General features: G+C 36.8%; 1 protein-coding gene across 1 annotated transcript in view; it reads right to left on the reverse strand.

Moving 5' to 3' along the window:
* LOC126473766 (uncharacterized) overlaps window positions 1-20,550 on the reverse strand; it is a 397,370-nt gene that overhangs the window by 38,423 nt on the left and 338,397 nt on the right. The window contains exon 11 of the mRNA XM_050101025.1: window positions 5,023-5,139. Coding sequence (XP_049956982.1) covers window positions 5,023-5,139 — 117 coding nt within the window. The remainder of the gene's footprint in view (window positions 1-5,022; window positions 5,140-20,550) is intronic.

Here is a 20,550-nt window from a genome sequence, read left to right on the forward strand (position 1 = left end):
CTGACCCAGCCATAATGGTGCTTTTCATTGATTTAAAAAGAGCTATTCTCCACTTTAAGTACTGTACTGTGGCATTAAGTCATATACAATTGCATCAACAGCCAACAACACACAGTCATTCCTCTGAAGACAGTACACAGTCTGCATTTCTCCTACACTACATAATAATGTCTGACAGTCCTATTTTGTAGCAAGCACTCACTATCTCAGTGGCAAGCGAGCATGAGTGCTTGTGCTCTCCTAGCTGCCTCCTGAATTGGCCTGTTTCATACTATTAAAACACTATTTTTTTAAAATCTGCACTTTTGCCATCACTTTCAACATGCAATCTATGTCATGAAGTAAAAATGATAGAACCTTTTTTGGTGGAAATTTAATGTTGTTTAATTTTATACTGCAAAACATTTTTGCTAGATGCTGTGGTTTTAGAGACAGTCAAGATAAACAAAGTGACCTTTGAATGCTCCTCCATCCTTCACTGTGGTTACATCCTGACAGTCAGGATTTTTAGTATGTTATTCATTACACTCCCCCAACCTCTGTACAAAAATTTGTGATTACATGAATTTTTTGTCCTAATTTTTCTTCATTGACTGGCCTATATTGTCATTAGGTCTGAATAGCTCTTCACAGCTTTAAATTTGGTTGGACTGCGTGGATGGTTATCCTATGTCCTAAATATTTTTCTTCTAGTAAAGCAATGTTACATCTGTCATTGATAGGGACAGACATGCACTCTGCAGTCTCTCAAATACTGTTCATAATCTTTCAGTGTATTGTTGCATGTCTTATTTGAAAATCATAACCTCATCAATGTTAATCAGACATTGTGTGGGTTTAATCCTCTGAAGACAGTATCCATCAGTTGTTGAAATGTTGCTGATGTATTCTGAAGGTCAACAGGAAGATGGTTGCACTTTTATACACCTGTAAGCATAATGAATGGTGTTTCAGCTCTGTTTTTCAGGACGTACGGTCAACTGATTGAGCCCACTTCTTAAATTACAAACAGAGAAGATTTGAACAAAGATAATCCAAGGAGTGTACCAGTCTTACAAAGGAAAACTATCAATCAACATAACTGTATTCAGCGTCCTGTAATTAATACAAAAGCTTTACTTCTGTTCTCCTATAGGTGATTTTTTGTCGACTATTACAATGGGTAATGCACATGTTGGATCTTACAATTCTCTAGGTTCAGTAGACCCCACTTCCAGCTGTTCATTAAGCATCTCCTTGACTAAGCTCACTGACTATATGGAATTGTGTATGGCTGCTTCTCCCATATGTAGTCTATGTTGAACTAAAGGAGTTGCTGGAAGATTGTTCTGTTCTCAGGAAATGTCAGTGAGGCTTAGTAGCAACAGGAAAGTTATTTTCTGGTCCTCTTGTGATAAATGATTTAATTCAGTATCCAGCTCCTACTTGATTGATTTGAGTGCTTTGTCCATTGATTTCTATATGCTGCACTGAAATGGACAATAATTTACTATCTGCATGCCTTGATCCTTGGTAGTATTTCAATCATGTCCTGTGGATTTGTGTTCAACACTGTTGCGACAACAGTTACTCATGTCAGTTCCACTACTGCATTACTCATACTAGCAATGCCTACTGGAACATGCAATTCCTCACTTGGCTCTTCTTTAAAGACACTGACAGTTCTTACTACTTCTTACTACTTAGCAGTGTCTCTGCTAGTCTAGCCTATCACCATTTGCTGGTAGCTCTGGTAACAACAAACTATTTCTCCTTCACTTTGGCAGTGATGTCTATATACAGAGTTCTTCTCATTCCTGGAGGAGAGTGCTTATCCCATCAAATATATACCAGCTCTAATGGTGTAACTGTGTCACTGCTTGAAGGCACTAATGTTCCTTTGAGTCTAACCTTTAGACTTCCCATTGCAACCATAATTGTTATGGTCAATTCAGATTTCTTTTCCTGGCACACTGATCTGACCTTGGTAAGCTACAAGGAAATCTAAACACAATATACCTTCATACAGCATTTCTCTGATCCTTATCATTTGCATTTCCACCATGTACGTATGGTGGCCTATCACAAAGTCAATTATAGCTTTTCCGTAAGTGTGCTCCCATTTCCAACTTTGTCCAGCTTGGATGCTGCCCACTTCCTTACTTGACTACATGGCATCCCATCAAAGAAATGTGAGCCCATGTCAGTTAGGAAATGGACACTTTTCTTATGAAAAATTCCATTAAAGAGCACATTTTTGTAACTGTCATCAGTGGAGCTCACAGTAACTACTGTGCTCCTCTTCTTACAGTTTCTTGCTATGTCTCCTTCCACTCTGCAGGTGAAACATCAAATCTTTCTCATATGAGAAGTTGGGTTTTATTGCTTTTTTTCATGATAGATATTTCCTGAGGAGCTTCGAATGTGTGGCGATCTGGTTTGTGATTAATTGAGGTCTCTATAGCTCTTCCAGAAACTGAACTGCCATATGCATTGCTTCTTCAAATGTCTTGCTACGTGCCAATCTAACTGCATGGCAAACTTCACCATGTAGCCCATTCAAAAATATATCTAATACCCTTTGTCCAGCTTCAAACAATTTTGCCACACTGTGTAAGTTGTCCTCACTGAGCTCATATGTGTTACCATTAATTTTCCTAAACAAAACTACACAAACTGCACAACTGCACTTGTTATCAGACATGATGAAATTGAGTGCACCATCTTGGATTCACAGCTTTGCCACAGTTACTTTCTGAGAGTCACTCTAGTATTCTAAAGGTGCTGCAGTGTTCAGTTTACTAAAAGAACATCCTTATGTGATCTTCAGCAAAGAATTGGTACTATTGTTATCAAAGAAAAGTTCTTAACTACTGTTGACTCCATTGTTCTTTCATTGATTATTCTCTGAGGGCTGCTATTTACTTGATCCATGTCCCTTTTCTGAATCTATTTTTAAATGCCAAATTTCTAAACATAATTGTTGGTTGACGATCTGTAAGTCACACCTTACTGTGTGCTCATCATGATTGACTACGTGATTTTTTCAGTTATCCATCGTTTTGTTCACATCCTTTCCAAGTAAAGTAAGTATCTGCAGCAGTCCCACCATCAATGCTGGGTTTTACTGCACTGCATTACTGAAGAAAAATGCTCCAACAGAAGAATGTTGGCTGCATCATCCTGTATTAGTTCTATCTTTGGATACCACACTTTTGTGATTAATTCAGATTACTGCTACAGCCCATGGAAGACTATAGGTTTTCTTCCCTCCTCAGGAGTAGTGATGAGTAAAGGAACACTGAGGAACATACTTCTGACAACATTCTTATGAGAATTTCATTCATGAATGGTGATGGGGTGTGAGTTTGGCTCAAATGGCTCTGAGCACTATGGGACTTAAACATCTGAGGTCATGAGTCCCCTGGAACTTAGAACTACTTAAACCTAACTAACCTAAGGACATCACAGACATCCATGCCTGAGGCAGGATTTGAACTTGCGACCATAGCGGTCGTGCGGTTCCAGACTGAAGTGCCTAGAACCGCTCAGCCACATCGGCCATCCCGGGTGTGAGTTTATTAAGGGTGTTAGTGATTGATATTATAACCATAGACCAGTTAGTTGTGGCACATTATCATTCTCATGTGAGTAGTATGTCTAAAACCATTCTGACACAGTTCAGAATTACTGTGCTGCATTATCTTGCTGAAGGAATATGTCTCTTGCAGGTTGATGTTGGTGACTAAATAATGCATGTGATCAAATAGTAGTTTCCTGTATTGTTTACTGGTGCAGGATGACAGAAAACACAAGGGTGTCATTTCATCCTATGTAAACATTTCCCATATGGGAATACTCTATTAAAATACATCTTCTATACACTACATGCTGCACTAGAAATGTTTCATTTTCCAAAACCAGTTTTCAGGTTTATAGCCCATCACTGGTGGCATCTGATACAGAGGAACAAACAACTGTATGTGCAACAATTACTACGAAATGATAATTGTATACATATAGCAGTAATATAAGTCTACTTACATTACACACTTCTATAGCAATGACATACTTGTCAGTTAATGCAACAGGATCCAAAATATATCCAGTAACATAGTACACAGTTTGTCTTGTATGTTACTGCTATCAAATTTTTGGCAGTGATAATTCTTGATACTGTTTGACATAACTGTCATACAGAATAAACATGAAAATGACAGGTCACGGAGTCTACATTACCTACGTTGTGTACAATGTAAAATCCAGGATGGAATAATGACAATATTATGAAAAAAGATAGACTGCTGCTCATCATAAGGTGGAGATGCTGAGTAGCAGACAGGCACATTGAAAAGACTACTAAACACATTAGATTTCGGCCAGTAGGCCTCCTTATGAAACAGAAAATATGCAGACGCACATTCATAAAAATGCAATTTACACACACATGATCACTGGCTCTGGCTGACACACATGATCACTGGCTCTGGCTGCTGAGGCCAGACTGTGAGCAGCTGTGCACATCATGCAGCCACAGATAGGGGAGACTAGGTGTGTGTGTGTGTGTGTGTGTGTGTGTGTGTGTGTGTGTGTTTTGTGTGTGTGCTGTCTAATTTGAAAGAAGCCCTTTTGGCCAAAAGTTTACTCATTTGACAGTCCTTTTGTTGTACCTAAATCTGACTCAGCATGTCCGCTACGTGATGAGTTGTAGTCTATCCGTTTCATAATATTGTCATTATTCTATGCTGGATTTTCCATTGTTTGTTTTATTTCTACTATGATTTTTGAGATTAACATTCATAATGACTTTTACTTTGATTTACATTTATTAATAATTATTAACTCCAGTGAGGTGGTTACACCACAATAGGGATCACAGAAATCTTAAGGTAACATAAGTAGAGTATTTCTCATACTGAAGATGAAATTATCTTAATATGACACAAAAAGTGTTTTTCCTCCTCTTCTAATTCAAAAATAACAAATAGTAAAACTTGAATATTGATAGTATTGTGTCCATGAATAAAATGTAGATCAACATACCTGATTTATGAGGCACCATGCAAGGCGAACGGCATCCTTCACATACTGAATCAGACCAGGGCAGTCTTTGAGGCATGGATAGTCATAAAGTGTTGCCCAGATTTGTGAACATACTTCCTGTGAAAAAGCAATTAGAAATATGTACTCTTAATGGTGCTGCTTCAACATTGTGAAACTGCGATACTAAAATGTGCTATGGATATAGTATGGAAAATCATCAGTTAAAATTTGATCACACATGTGCTCCCTTACAGAATAAACAATGAATTACCTACATAACCTGTTTTGTGTTGGTTTCTTACTTGTAAGTAAGTGACATAGTGCTTTTGAGCTAAAAACTGAATACCAGTAAATTCTGTGGCCACTAATAAAAAAATTGGCATACAACAGTGTCTAAAAAAATTAAATTGAAAAGTTCTGTGAGCAACTGTTTAGTCCAGAGAGTGGTTTGATGCAGTTCTCTGTGCCACTCTATCCTGTGCAAGCCTCTTCATCTCTGAGTAACTACTGCAGCCTGCATCCTCAATCTGCTTAGTGTATTCATCTCTTGGTCTCCCTCTTAGATTTTTACCCTCCATGCTTCCCTTCAATACTAAATTTGTTAGCCTTTGATGTCTCAGAATGTGTCCTACCAACTGATCCCTTCTTCTAGTCAAGTTGTGCCATGAATTTCTCTCCTCCCCAATTCTATTCAGTACCTCCTCATTAGTTATGTGATCTACCCATCTAATCTTCAGCATTCTTCTGTAGCACCACATTTCAAAAGCTTCCATTCTCTTCTTGTCTAAACTATTTATTGTCCATTTTTCACTTCCATATACGGCTACACCCCATACAAATACATTCAGAAAGGACTTCCTGACACTTAAATCTATACTCGATGTTAACAAATTTCTCTTCTTCAGAAATGCTTTCCTTGCCATTTCTGGTCTACGTTTTATATCCTCTCTATTTTCACCACCATCAGTTATTTTGCTCCCCAAATAGCAAAACTCACCCACTATTTAAAGTGTCTCATTTCCTAATCTAATTCCCTCAGCATCACTTTTTTAATTCAACTGCATTCCATTATCCTCCTTTTGCTCTTGTTGATGTTCATCTTATATACTCTTTTCAAGACACTGTCCATTCCATTCAACTGCTCTTCCAAGTTCTTTGCTGTCTCTGACAGAATTACAGTGTCGTTGGCAAACCTCAAAGATTTTATTTCTTCTCCATTGATTTTAATCCCTACTCCAAATTTTTCTTTTGTTTCCTTTACTGCTTGCTCAATATACAGATTGAATAACATTGGGGGTAGGCTACAACCCTGTCTCATTCCCTTCTCAACCACTGCTTCCCTTTCATGTCCTGCAACTCTTGTAGCTGCCATTTGGTTTCTGTACACCTTGAAAATAGCCTATCGTGTCCCGTTATTGGCCCCTGCCACCTTAAGAAGTTGAGAAAGAGTATTACAGTCAACATTGCCCCAAAAGATTTCTCTAAGTCTACAAAAGCTAGAAACATAGGTTTGCCTTTCCTTAATCTATCTTCTAAGGTAAGTCAAACGGTCCGTATTGACTTATGTGCTCCAACATTTCTATGAAATCCAAACTGATCTTCCCCGAGGGTAGCTTCTACCAATTTTTCCATTCGTCTGTTAAAAGTTTGTGTTAGTATTTTGCAGACAAGACTTATTAAACTGATGGTTTGGTAATTTTCACACCTGTCAACACATACTTTCTTTAGGATTGGAATGATTGTATTCTTCTTGAAGTCTGAGGGTATTTTATCTGTCTCATACAACTTTCTCACCAGATGAAAGAGTTTTATCATGGCTGGCTCTCCCAAGGCTATTAGTAGTTCTAATAGAATGTTGTCTACTCCCAGGGCCTTGTTTTAACTTAGATCTTTCAGTGCTCTGTCAAATTCTTCATGTAGAATCATATCTCCCATTTCATCTGCATCTACATTCTCTTCCATTTCCATAATATCACCCTCAAGTACATTACCCTTGTATATACCCTCTATATACTCCTTCCACCTTTCTGCTTTCCCTTCTTTGCTTAGAACTTGTTTTCCATCTGAGCTCTTGATATTCATACAAATGGTTCTTTTTTCTCCAAAGGTCTCTGTAATCTTCCTGTAGGCAGGATCTATTTTACCCCTAGTCATATATGCCTCTACAACCTAACATTTTTACTCTAGCCGTCCCTGCTTAGCCATTTTGCACTTCCTGTCAATTTAATTTTTGAGATGTTTGTATTCCTTTTTGCCTGCTTCATTTACTGCATTTTTATATTTTCTCCTTTCATCAGTTAAATTAAGTATCCCTTCTGCTACCCAACGATTTCTACTAGCCCTCGTCTGTTTACCTACTTGATCCTCTGCTACCTTCACTATTTCATCTCTCAAAGCTACCCATTGTTCTACTGTATTGCTTCCCCTTATTCTTGTCAATCAACCTCTATGCTTTCTCTGAAACTCTCTTAAACCTCTGGTATTTTCAGTTTATCCAGGTCCTATCTCCTTAAATTACTACCTTTTTGCAGTTTCTTCAGTTTTAATCTACAGTTCATAACCAATAAATTGTGGCCAAAGTCCACATTTGCCCCTGAAAATGTCTTACAATTTAAAATCTGGTTCCTAAATCTCTGTCTTACTGTTATATAATCTATCTGAAACCTTCTAGTGTCTCCAGTCCTCTTCCATGTATACAACCTCCTTTCATAATTCCTAAACCACATGTTAGCTATCATTAAGTTATGTTCTGAGCAAAATTCTATCAGGCGGCTTCCTCTTTCATTCCTTTTCCCCATTCCATATTCACCTACTACTTTTCCTTCTCATCCTTTCCTTACTATTGAATTCCAGTCCACAATGACTATTAAATTTTCATCTCTCTTCACTATCTGAATCATTTCTTTTATCGCATTTCTTCAATCTCTGCATTATCTGCGGAGCTAGTTGGCATATAAACTTGTACTAATGTGGTAGGCATGGGCTTCATGTCTATTTTGGCTACAATAATGCATTCACTATGCTGTTCACAGTAGCTTACCCATGCTCCTATTCTTTTATCCATTATTAAACCCACTCCTGCATTACCCCTATTTGAATTTGTATTTATAACCCTATATTCACCTGGCCAGAAGTCCTGTTCCTCCTGCCACTGAACTTCACTAATTTCCACTATTTATAACTTTACCCTATCCATTTCCCTTTTCAAATTTTCTAATGTAAGGGATCTGACATTCCACACTCCAATCCTTAGAACGCCAGTTTTCTTTCTTCTGATAGCAATGTCCTCCTAAGTAGTTCCCACCCATAGATCTGAACTGCGGACTATTTTACCTCTGCGATATTTTACCCAAGAGAATGCCATCATCATTTAACCATACAGTAAAGCTGCATGTCCCCAGGAAAAATTACAGCTGTGGTTTCCCCCTTGCTTTCAGCCATTCACAGTACCAGCAGAACAAAGCTATTTTGAATAATGTTACAAGGCCAGATCAGTCAATCATCCAGACCACTGCCCCTGCAACTAGTGAAATGGCTGGTGCCCCTCTTCAGAAACCATATGTTTGTCTGGCAACTACCTAATTTTAAAAAAGTAATAAATATGAAAATTTCTTCCACAAGAATGGAATAGTTAATGCAGATTGTGGTTAGCCCTAGCCATCAAACATGTTTGGCTGAAACAGTGATATGGCATGCTTTATGTTACATGATTCAAAAGCTCTGTTTGTAGTTATTCTGATTGTACAGAGAGAACTGTTCACATTTCTAGAAAAGTCATTGGGGAGACTGGCCAGTTACAACTCATTTCCTCAGTGTCGCAGACAAGTTATATAACAGGGATGCACAGACTGCAACCCAAAGGCTGCTGTTGATTGATTTCTACCTCACCACATTGTTCTTTCTTGCACCTAGTTTCATGGCTTGTTATTTTTAAATCCTGCACACTTGCACTGCAGTGTAATCACAGCAATAAGAGAGTCACATGGGCTTGCAGGGAACGATATCATTTTGTCATCATCAGTGAGTGCTCCATCAGCCTAGACATTTGTATGTTCAACTTTTTGTAACAAAGTTAAGTGACAATTTCTTCATGTATATCTGTAAATGTGTAAAAATTTACTTAATCATTATCATTAAATAATAATGAAGTAGTTTTCTTTCCCCAACAATTTTTGTTTCTGTTCATAGTCATCATTCACAAGATTCATCATTACCACTAAAATTAATCCAGCAATGGATAAAACAGAGCCATGTAGGAAATGACGAAATGCAAAGTTCAGTATGAAAAGCAACACTTCCTGGGTAGCTGGACCAAAATATACTGCTAGATATAATCCTGCTATCAGACAAAGTCTATCATCAGATGTAGACAGAGCAAATCACATACACTTTGACACAAAGCATAACTCAGATACACATGGCCATTGTTGCCTCCAGGCACTAAGGACCAGCTGTGTGTGAAGTGCACCTGACACACCATTAATGCCTAGACGCAATAGTGGCAGTGCCTGAGTTACGCATGTATGAAACAGTTTTGTATTCATCATGAAGGAATTAAACATGAGGAGACACTTTGACAAGCAGCTTTCAAACCCGCATCTGGCCATCCTGATTGAGGTTTGCCAGGATGGTTCCTTTGAAATGGTATAGCCAATTTCCTTCCCCATCCTTCCCTAATCTGAGCTTGTGCTCCATATTTAATGAGCTCATTGTTGATGGGAAATTAAACACTAATCCCCTCCTACTCCACTACAACAGAAATGTGTTCAGAAATTCTCTCCTTACATCAGAATATTGCCAGTCCTTTATGGATGGAGCTTTTATCAAAACTTCTTTCAATATAGCTGCTACAAATTTTTTTTCAGAATCAGCAAAACATTTCGGGAAAATTCTGTTCAATCTTATGACTGCAAAGGAGAATTATTGCAAAGTTGGGAAATACAAATGACAAATTAACAACTGTCTCAATGTAATTTGCTTACTTTTTAATGGCTACTGATGAATCAGTTGACATCACCTCTACACCCATGTTGTTATGCCACTCAAAAACACTAACACATGGCATATGAAGTATGTGAGGAGCTGATTGGAATGGGTTCAGTGCTGAAAAAAACTAAGGCTAGAGAAATATTCACTGGACTCTTGAAACAGTGTTCCAACATTTATTTAGAGCTGACCAACTTAGCAGGTATTATGGCTGGTGGAGTTAATTCTAGATTTGTATCATCACTGAAGCAGGCTTTAAGATCACATGATGATGCTTTGATGCACTTGTACTGGCATTATCCACCAGGAGACTTCGTGTCCAAAGGAAATAGCTTTTGAACAGATCATGAAATTTGTGATTTCAACAAATAAATTTGTAAAATATTAATTCTTAATCACAGATTATTCAGAGCAACTCTCAAAGTGTTGACACTGAATGTGATGATTTAATTTTTTTTGCAGAGAAATGAGATGCCTAAGATATGGTAAAAGATCGGAGCAATTTCTAAATTTAATTGATGAAATTTAAATTTCCATGACTGATAAGAACAGAATTATCTCTGACCTAAAAAATTGGGATTGGTTATGAAAATTATTCCTTTAGAATGATATTACTAATCATTTAAAACATTATATACTTGACTTTAAGGCAAAGATCAACTTTGTGGTCATATTTTGTTACTTTCAGTGTAAGTTAAATCTGTGTCAAACTGCGTTGAAGTCATGAGATTATCTCCAATTTACTAATTGCAAGAAAATACTGAAAAAAGAATAGCCATCTAAATGACAACTCATCAAGATGCAAACCGATGAGACACTAAGCACATCTATTTAACTTTTATTCTTGTTCACGGAGGTATGTTCCATGTTTGCAGCTAAATGAAAGGCAGTTTGTTTCTTGTCATATGCATTTCACTTCTTTTATTTATGCAGCATATTCTGTTGAATCTAATACATGTTTGTTTTTAATTATTGTTTGGGGTTACTTATGATTTCCAATTTTGCTAATCCATGTGTGTGGTCCTGGAGATGTGTTGATTCCGTCCCCATTCTCCAAACAGTCAGTTTCTGGCGCTTTTTCATTCACGTTTATTGCAACACTTAATTTACACTTTTCATTGAGTGTTCAACATGTGTGTGTTTACAGTATGTAGTGTTGCCAACTGCTGTTGTGTGTTTATCTTTCATCTTTTGTTTGCATTGTGTGGGTGGTTTGATATTTTCATTTGTTTTGTGCGTGTAGTTTCTTGTGAGTTGAATGTGTTACTCTTTACTTGCATGGATATTTGTGTTCATGTGTGTGTGTGTGTGTGTGTGTGTGTGTGTATGTGTGTGTGTGTGTGTGTGTGTGTGTGTGTGAGAGAGAGAGAGAGAGAGAGAGAGAGAGAAGATTCATTAATTATTTATTCTGGTTATGCTTCACATTTATGTTTGTTATTATTTTGGTAGTTAACATGGTCAGTGAGTTAATTGCTTATATTGATTTGGCCATTAATTACTTTCTTTTTCATGGCAAGGATTCTTTGTATATGAAAGTTTCGCTGTAAAGTCAGGAGTGTTTTTTTGTAACTGTTCACTCTAATGGTTTTCATGCCCTGTCTGATGTTGGATGTTCTTGTCCATGTTTTATCAGGTGTTCAGCAAAGGCAGAATGGCTGTTTTCCTACTTACAGCTTCCTATATGTTCTTTATATCTAGTTTTGAAACTCCTGCTTGTCGTCCTCAGATATACTGATTCACACTGATCCTTGTTATTTATCTGATTTGTCTATAGTGTTCTGTAAATATTACTGAAATGTGTTTCTTGTTGTGTAAGCAATGTGAAATCCCTGTTACTTTAGTATGTTTGCTATTCTGTTTGTATTTTAAAGTGTACCATTTATTTCTGTAGTCATGTCATGAGTGTTACTAATTTGTGTTTCTGTGTGTGCAGCAGCGTATACAATGTTCTGTGGTATTTGTATTCTCTACTTGTTTTTATTTTTCTTTGGTTGTGTTTTGATGGTGTGGTTGAATCTTTGTGCTATATGGGTATTATAACCATTGTTTATGGCTGTGAGTGGTATTTTTTGTAATTCTTTTTCATAATTTTCTTTGCTGAGTGGGATATTATTTAGTCTGCGTAATATGTGTCATAGTGCCGCTAATTTTCGATTTCAAGAGTGGTTGGACATGGCATGTATAATTGTGTCTGAGGCTATTGGCTTTCTGGGGATGTTAAAGTGTGCTTATTGTTGTCTCTCCTTATTGTTATATCCAAGGAATGTGTTTGCTGTAGTTGATCAATTTTCTCTGTTGGTTCATGTACCATAGATATTATTTTGTCCACATATCTGTACCAGTAAACAATTTTCTGTCCTTTCTTTGTAATGAGTGTATCAAAGCTTGCATTTTCTATGAGGTTGGTGAATATGATTGCTGATGTTGCTGATATAAGTATCCCACTGTAAGTCCACCTTTTCATAAGTAAATTTCCTTTCAAATTGGAAATAATTTTGGGACATGATTGCTTTAAGAGTTTGTCATATTTCACTAATATTGTCTGCAGGTAGTTTGTTGTATGTCAGTAGGTTTTCTTTAATTAGTTTTATTGTGTCTATGGTTGGTATTGAGGTGTATATGTTCTCTATGTTGAAGGAGATGAGTGATGCTGTTTTTGGAATGTGTAAGTCTTTTTATTTGTGTCATGAGTTCATTCATGTTTTTCACTGTTCTGCTGTTCTTTGTTTCATAGTGTTGCATTATGATTTTATTCTTGTCTTTTGCCACATTGTATGATGGCACATTCATTAAAAAAAAGTACTCTCTCAAGGAATGACACATTCACACATAACAAAACAAACAAACAAACACACACACACACACACACACACACACACACACACACACACACACACACACACACACACATAAAAACAGATGAAAATATCAAACCACACACACAACACGAACAAAAAATGGAAGATAAACACACAGTGACAGCTGTCAACTCTTCTTACTGTAAAAACACACATGTTAAACAGACAACTAAAAGTGCAAATGAGTGTTGCAATAAATGTGGATGAAAAACACAAGAAATTGGTTACCTGGAAAATGGGGACTGAATGAACACATCTCCAGAACCATACATATGGACTAGCAACATTGGACACTGTAAGTAACACCACAAGATAATTTAACCTGATGAAACTTGTGCTACAAAACTTGCTTCTAACCTGAAAACAAGATAAAAAATGAGAAAATGTGAAATAGTCAGATATTTGTATCAACTACTTAATGCACAAGCCATTGAAGTGAAATGCATATAGCAAAAGCCTTTAATTTAATTACAAAGATGGAACATGCCTCGATGAATTTTGAAGCCGCTAAGGAATGATGGAAAATGGAGAAAATGACAATTTTATCATTGTTTTGATACAACCAGTTATAAATTATTGCTAGATAATCCATTAAAATTCATTTGCCTCTTTGGTTCAGTGTATATCTGTGAACGATCTTCTTCCATAATGGATATTAACAAATGAAAAAGTAGAAACCGCTTGACCAGTGGAAATATAGAATAAATTTTGTGCTTATCTATCACAAAAATTGAGCTGAACATCAAAGTGATCATGAAATCAATGTAATACCATGATTCAAAGTAAATAATGCTTTTGGAATGAATGATGTGCTTGCCTAGTGCTACGTACGAAGTGATACACAAAATACCTGAGAATTTAATTGCAAAAATGAGAAAACTATACTTATGTCTTAATGTCCTCCATCACCTTCAAAGTGGTCACCTTAGGCATGTATCCAATGATCTCAGCATTGTTCCCATTTTTGGAAGCACTCCTATAAGTCCACAGGCTGAAAGGTGTTCGGGACTATTGCAACTCCTGTTAGATGTCTATAATTGAGTCAAAACAGGATACTTTCAACCTAATTTTCATCTCTGGGAACAGGTAGAAGTCCCATGGGATGGGTTTCACTAGTAGGGAGGATGTGGAACTGTGGCCATGTTGTTTTTGGCCAGGAATTCTACACAATGAGTGAGGTGCGGGCATGTGCGTTGTCGTGGTGCACCAACCAGTCTTTCTTTTTTCATGACTCTGGCTATTTGAACTGAATACTTTCCCTCAGTTGCCACAAAATTGTGCAGTTAATAGTCTGACCATGTGGAACAAACTTCTTATCCACTATTCCCCAAAGTTTGAAAAAAAATGATCAGCATTTGCTTCAAGTTACTGCAAGCTTATTGAGCTTTTTGTGGCATTGGAAGTGATGGCATTTTCCATTGTGATGATTGCTGCTTCATTTCATGGTCATAGCTATAGACTCAAGATTTGTCATCTTGACTCTGGATAAGAAATTTGGACACCCTCAAACTCTTTGTTGCAGCTCAGTGCACATCTGAATCCAGAGGTTTCATTGGTCGATGCTAAGAAGGCGAGGGACAAACTTTGCTGCAATTTGTCTCATGATCAATTCATCAGCTAGAATTCATTGACATGTACTGTGTGACAGCCCAAGTCTCACACAAACATTTATGCCTGTTGATGGTCAACCAGAATGTTCATCTTCTTCTACAGATTCTCAGCCTTCCTTGAAGCACTTAAACTATTCAAATGCTCTTACTTGACTCAATGCACACCAGATGCCTCTGTCAGCATGCAGTGGGTTTCAAGTGCAGTTTTCTTCAACTTCAAAAGGAATTTGATGCAAATCCATTGCTCCTTCATGTTATCCATTTTACAATTCACAGAATCACTGAAACACATACTGACATGCACCACTACAACTCACAACTGCACGCACCAAAAATGACAACTTTATGCCACAGTAGCTAAGATGTGTACCTCAAGACAGCTAGTGACAGAATCTCATACTGCTACTGGTTTCATAGGTACAATGACATTGTCGGATATTTTGGGTAGCACCTCGTAAATGTAGCTGTGTGGCTATTCTTACACTTTGGCACACTCTGAAATGCAATTGAAAGATGAACCTTATGATGAGCCCTCAGATAATGTACTGGCCTCTTTGTCATGGTCATAACATCTGGGAAAATGAGCCCACTGTCTAGTAAATGGTTTTTTAGAAATTTCAATAGCAGGTCATTATACAATATCCATACTATCCTGATATGAAGTGCAAGCAAAAGCTATGTGTAGCGTAGCTCCTTCCAGTTCTTTTTATTATTCTTCCTAAGAGGCCACTAGTCATTGTAGAGTCAACATCTTGATATCTTGCAAAAGTCATCAGTTGGTGACTATATGCAAAAAAGATAATAAATAAAATAAAATAAAATATACTAGCTGCTTCTTCTGTCCTCACCACCTGAAGTGTTATGTCAGCAAATGTAACTTATTTGACTATCAATATTTATGTTTTCAAACATAAGAGCAGATATGCCATCAAAGGTTTTAAACAGATCTGCTCCATTTCTAATCAGGATTTTATCTCTTTCACTACATCCAAGTTGTTTCATCTTCCATTAGTGTTGAATAGCAAGACAAAGATTCTACTGCAAAAACAGAAGAGAAGCATGCTCTTAATATTGACTTTGGCAGTGCAATATGTCTCACTGAAATTGTGGAACAGAGTACCTGTCCTTGCCTTCAAGTGCAAGAAAATTCATAGTTTACTGGTAAGCCAAACAGTAAACTGTCAGCCTGCTGAAAAAGAAATCATGGGTCAAGACTGGATTGTGTGATTCATAAAGTAGGTGTCAATATCAGTCTCCTGTTTTGCTGACTATATTACTAGAGTTGAAGCAAATTTTCAAAAATTGCCATTGAAAAAGACTTTCAAAATGCAAAAACTGGTGGAAACAATATGTATACATGTATATCCTCAATTTGGAAAAAGAAAGTAATTTTTATGTAGGGAAAAGGACTTTCTGTTGCATCATAAATCCAAACTTGATGGTTATTAACAAGAATGAAGCACAAAGAAACCAACTCTAGACTGCATCTCTTGTAGCATTCACATATTAGACACCTTGCACTAATATCATTTAAATCACAGATTTTTTGTGTAGCATACGTGACATGGCACATTACTGTGATGAAAATGGTATTTATAATGATCTGATAATTATTGTACTAGGAAAACATACACATCTACATGGGATGGTAAAGTTCTCTCTGCAATGTTCTGCTGATCTGAGCAGTTTCATTCCATTTTTAACTACATTACTGTGCAGCACTTTTGGCTTGCTGATTGAACAGTAATTGTTTTTATATGTACAGTACCAAAGATGAAAGATTTAATTATTTATGATTAGTAGGTGTAATAATCCAGAAAAAACATCATGGTTACTGCTTAGTGTAACAAAGAACTGTTCCCCTCCCTGTGATGTTAGGGGGCACTGACCACGTGGAAGCATACTTGCCACGAGTAGCCTAACTGTCACGTTTCTACCTGCCTTGGGTTACTGCCTGAAATGATCTAAAAAATGTTGGCACTGTCCAAGCCCAGTCTCTTTGAAATAATAAAAACAGCAATTGGCAGCTGTAGAATGAGTGTGCTTTCATCAAAAGTATATAAGAATACGTACAGTGCAACAAATTTAGATGAAGTCATAAAGTACTGCTCATTAAATACCACAAATAAAACTTAAATACCACAAATAAAACTACTGTGAGAAGACATAGTCTTAATTTTTTCTCATACTCTCTTTGTAACCAAGTACTGCAGTGAAACTTGCTGGCAGATTAAAACTGTGTGCCAGATGAGGACTCAAATGTGAGAACTTTGTCTTTCATGGTCAAGTGCTCTACTCACTGAGTTACCAAAGCATGACTTGTGACCTGTCCTCACACCTTTACTTCTGCCATTACATCATCTCCTAACTTCCAAACTTCACAGAAGTTCTCCTGTCTAGCATGCAGGACTAGCACTCCTGCAAGAAAGGATTTGCAGTATTGCAGAGACATGAGTAAGCCATAGTCTAGGGGATGTTTCCAGAATGAGTTCTTCACTCTGTAGTTGAGTGTGCACTGCACTGATATGAAACTCCTGACAGATTAAAACTGTGTACTGAACCAGGACTCAACCTGGGAATTCTTGCCTCTCACAGCAAGAGAGAGTCTGTGAGTGGATGTAGAATGTCCATCCGTTTCAAAGTATATGTGGTAACACACACCACTGATGAAAAGTGAAAGACTATTGTAGAGGAATTATGGTGCATCACCTATAGATTTTGGTTGTGGCCTAAATAGAGACAAATCACAATAGAAATTAACATAACTTGAAAACTGTTGGTCATTCATGCTAGTGAATCACAAAAAAGAGCTAATTTTAGCTGTAGTTTCAAAAATAGGACCTTTTGGATAGTCTGAAATTCAACTGCTACAGAAGTCACAGTATTTTCATAACAGTAATGGTAGTAGCTAATACACTGATGATAAAGATTAAAATAGGGAAACAGAAACTGTGCTAAAAATGATCATAGAAGTCAGTTCTGAAAATTATTGGTAGTACACACATAATTACACCCCTCCTCCCCTTTTCCTCCTTCTCTGGACAACTGTCATTAATTATGTCTCAACTGAACAGAACAGTGAATTAAAGAGAACACTAAAATTGTGGCAGAAGAAAGAGTAACAATGACATTAAAATAAAATATCCACAGGAACACTAGCGGAAACAAACTAACTAGATGAAACAACTTTCCATAAAGGAGGCAATGTTCAAGGCAGAATGTAGCATCAGTTGTATATTTTACTTTAAGTCTTTGAACACAAATAAGCTAAGCTTAAATGTTAAACTTATTGTTTGTGTATCTAATCACAGCCTAACACTTTGATTATATCTCAAGTAGTTATGTTTATTTGTTCCACTGTTTTAATTCCACCCAACTTTTCTAGTATAGTATTATTTGGAGATACAATTCACTATAATGTTAATGATTATACATTTGGAGTAATGACTTTTGGTGACCATAATCGCACTCTGTTTCTGTTGATGGTACTAAACATTAGCAAACATTGTTCACAGATACATGAGGTTTTGCATTGAAAGATAGACGTTCATAAAATGGAAAACTATCTTTAATACGTGTTGAGTAAGTGGATCAAATGATGAGGATACAGATTCATACATTCCATAAATTCCACTGTATAGAAGGGCCTTCAGGGATGTGGGAACAGTCAAATTATATACCAGCTAGGAGAACCAGCCAATGCAAACTACTATGCTAATAACAATTAAGAAATAATGATTATCTTCTTACAATGATTATTATAGTAATTACTTCTAGATTACTTTATTAATACACTAACTGGAGATCGTGTGGTAGTTGGAATAAAAAGATAAACTTTAAACTATAAGAAGTAAAAAGAATTATGGAAAACACATTCTAACTACTTACAATACTTGTTTATAAGCAACAGTTTTCATTTTGTTATGTACAAATTTTTCAAACTTCATACTGAAGAGCAAGCTACGTATAATTGACCATGAGAGAAGCAGCAGTCTTTGAGGTTGATGCGACAATATTTTAAAGTTTGTCCTTGCACTTTGTCAATTGTACAACTGTAAGCTAATTTGCTTGGAAATTGCAGTCTTTTAAATTGGAATAGCAGCTCAGTAAAATTGGAGTAGCAGTTCAGTAGAGGTCAATGGTATTCTGGGGATAAATAGTGTGTATGCTTGTACTTTCCATTCATGAGTTCAGTTTTGATGATGTTATTTGATAGCTGTTTGACGATCATCTTGTTCCATTACATAATTTTGGTGAGTTGATATTTCTGTGTAGTATGATTGGAGATCCAATTTTATGTTGAAGGCAGGGCTATGGTATTCCTGGTACTGTAGAAATTCTGTGGGGAAGTTCACACTTTCTTCAACATTTATCAACATGTCAATTGATTTGTATATTCTCTCTTCTCCAGGAATTTTCTTTCGAGTATTAAAGCTGATATCATCAACGATATTATTTTTAGGTGCCAAAATTGCTCCTTCAAATACCCAGTACATATTGATATAGTTTTGGACAATGTTTGGATAATTTTGATCAATGAATTCATTTTCAGCAATAGCTATGTTGCAGAAATCACTTTTAAGTTTAAGGAGGCTGGTCATCTGGTTAGGTAGGATATGTGCCTTCACCTGTTTGTAATAGTTGTTGAGCATAATGTGCTATTATTTTGTCTTTTGCTAGTTCAGCTCTCATATCTTTTATTAGTCACTGTATTTGTGTATGTGGCCAGAGATGTGATTTTTTTAAAGCATCCATTGATCTTGTCTGCTGATGTTGACTTGGGGGTAACTGGAAGTGTTTGTCGAAAAATCTCCTGAGAGTATGATTAAAGCTCCTCCCGTCACTTCAGGGTTTCCCTGCAGTTTTTGTTATGTTCTGTCAATGGCTTCAAGTGATTCTTTATGTGCTATAGTGCATTCATCCCAGAAGATAATTTTTGGCTTGCTTTAGAAGGTAACCTGATCCAGATACTCTTGAGATTTTACACATAGGAAATTACCCTTCAGCTGTATTCAGTAGTAGTTGTGGGGCAGAGTGGGCAGTTTGTCCTCCTTACATAAGTGTGACTGCAATGCCGGATGATGGGAGTGCAAGTGCAATGTCTTCTTTAGCATGTGTTTCCACCAGCAATAGATTTATTACAAATGTTTTTCCAGTGCCGCCTGGTGCATCGAAGTAAATAATTCTGCCAGTGTTGTTGTTGACCTGGTCCATGATAACATTGTAAATTTTCTTTCAATTGCCACTGAGGAGTGGTTTGTTGTGAGCAATGTATTGGAACAGTTCATTGATATTGTAGCTTTTTTTCCTTTGTAATTGTGAAGTTTAGCACACTGACAGCATCTTTTCATGGTGCTTGCATCCTAAGTTGTACTAAGGCCTGGTTGTTTATTGCTAAACATTTATCATCACTGAAGATGTCATTGTTGAATTCGATGGTTAGTTCAGGATGAGCTTATCAGATATGGTTCAGTACATTATCACTCACACTCTCTTTCAAGAAGTCCCATAGCTGTTTTGATTCGATGGGTTACTTCTTGTTATAATGAGGCAAATAAGTCTCTCATTTGTTTACCTGAGGCTGTGAATGAGGCTTTGAGGTTTCTTGTACTGTTAATTCCCAGTTGTTGTCATTTTCCAGTACTCCGAAGCATTGGCAGGCTTCTCTGTACATCTGGCATAAGTAACCAACAACCATCTTGAAATCTGTGAAACTTATTGGTTCCCATATTTTGTGTAGCAACATCCTGAGGTAGAAACATTCTGGTAGAAGTTGCTCAATTGTGCTCAATTGGTTCACATTGGTGCATGGAAAAACCGAAAATCCACAATGCTGCTTCATTACTGTTGATGTATTTTCCCATTTAGTGCATAGGATCTCACCGTTTCTGTTTTTTTGTTTACTGTCTTTGCCATGTCACTGCTTTTTGCTTTTGTTCACATACTTACAGACATATTTGATTGATTTCACTGAATGGCAGTATTCTACATTTATATGTGCTTGGAACATTTTGGTAACTAGTGTGTTATGTCGTACTACCCATTGATTATCTATTACCAGTTTGTTGCTGCCT

This window comes from Schistocerca serialis, chromosome 4 (genome assembly GCF_023864345.2).
Source record: "Schistocerca serialis cubense isolate TAMUIC-IGC-003099 chromosome 4, iqSchSeri2.2, whole genome shotgun sequence".
NCBI lineage: Eukaryota > Metazoa > Arthropoda > Insecta > Orthoptera > Acrididae > Schistocerca > Schistocerca serialis.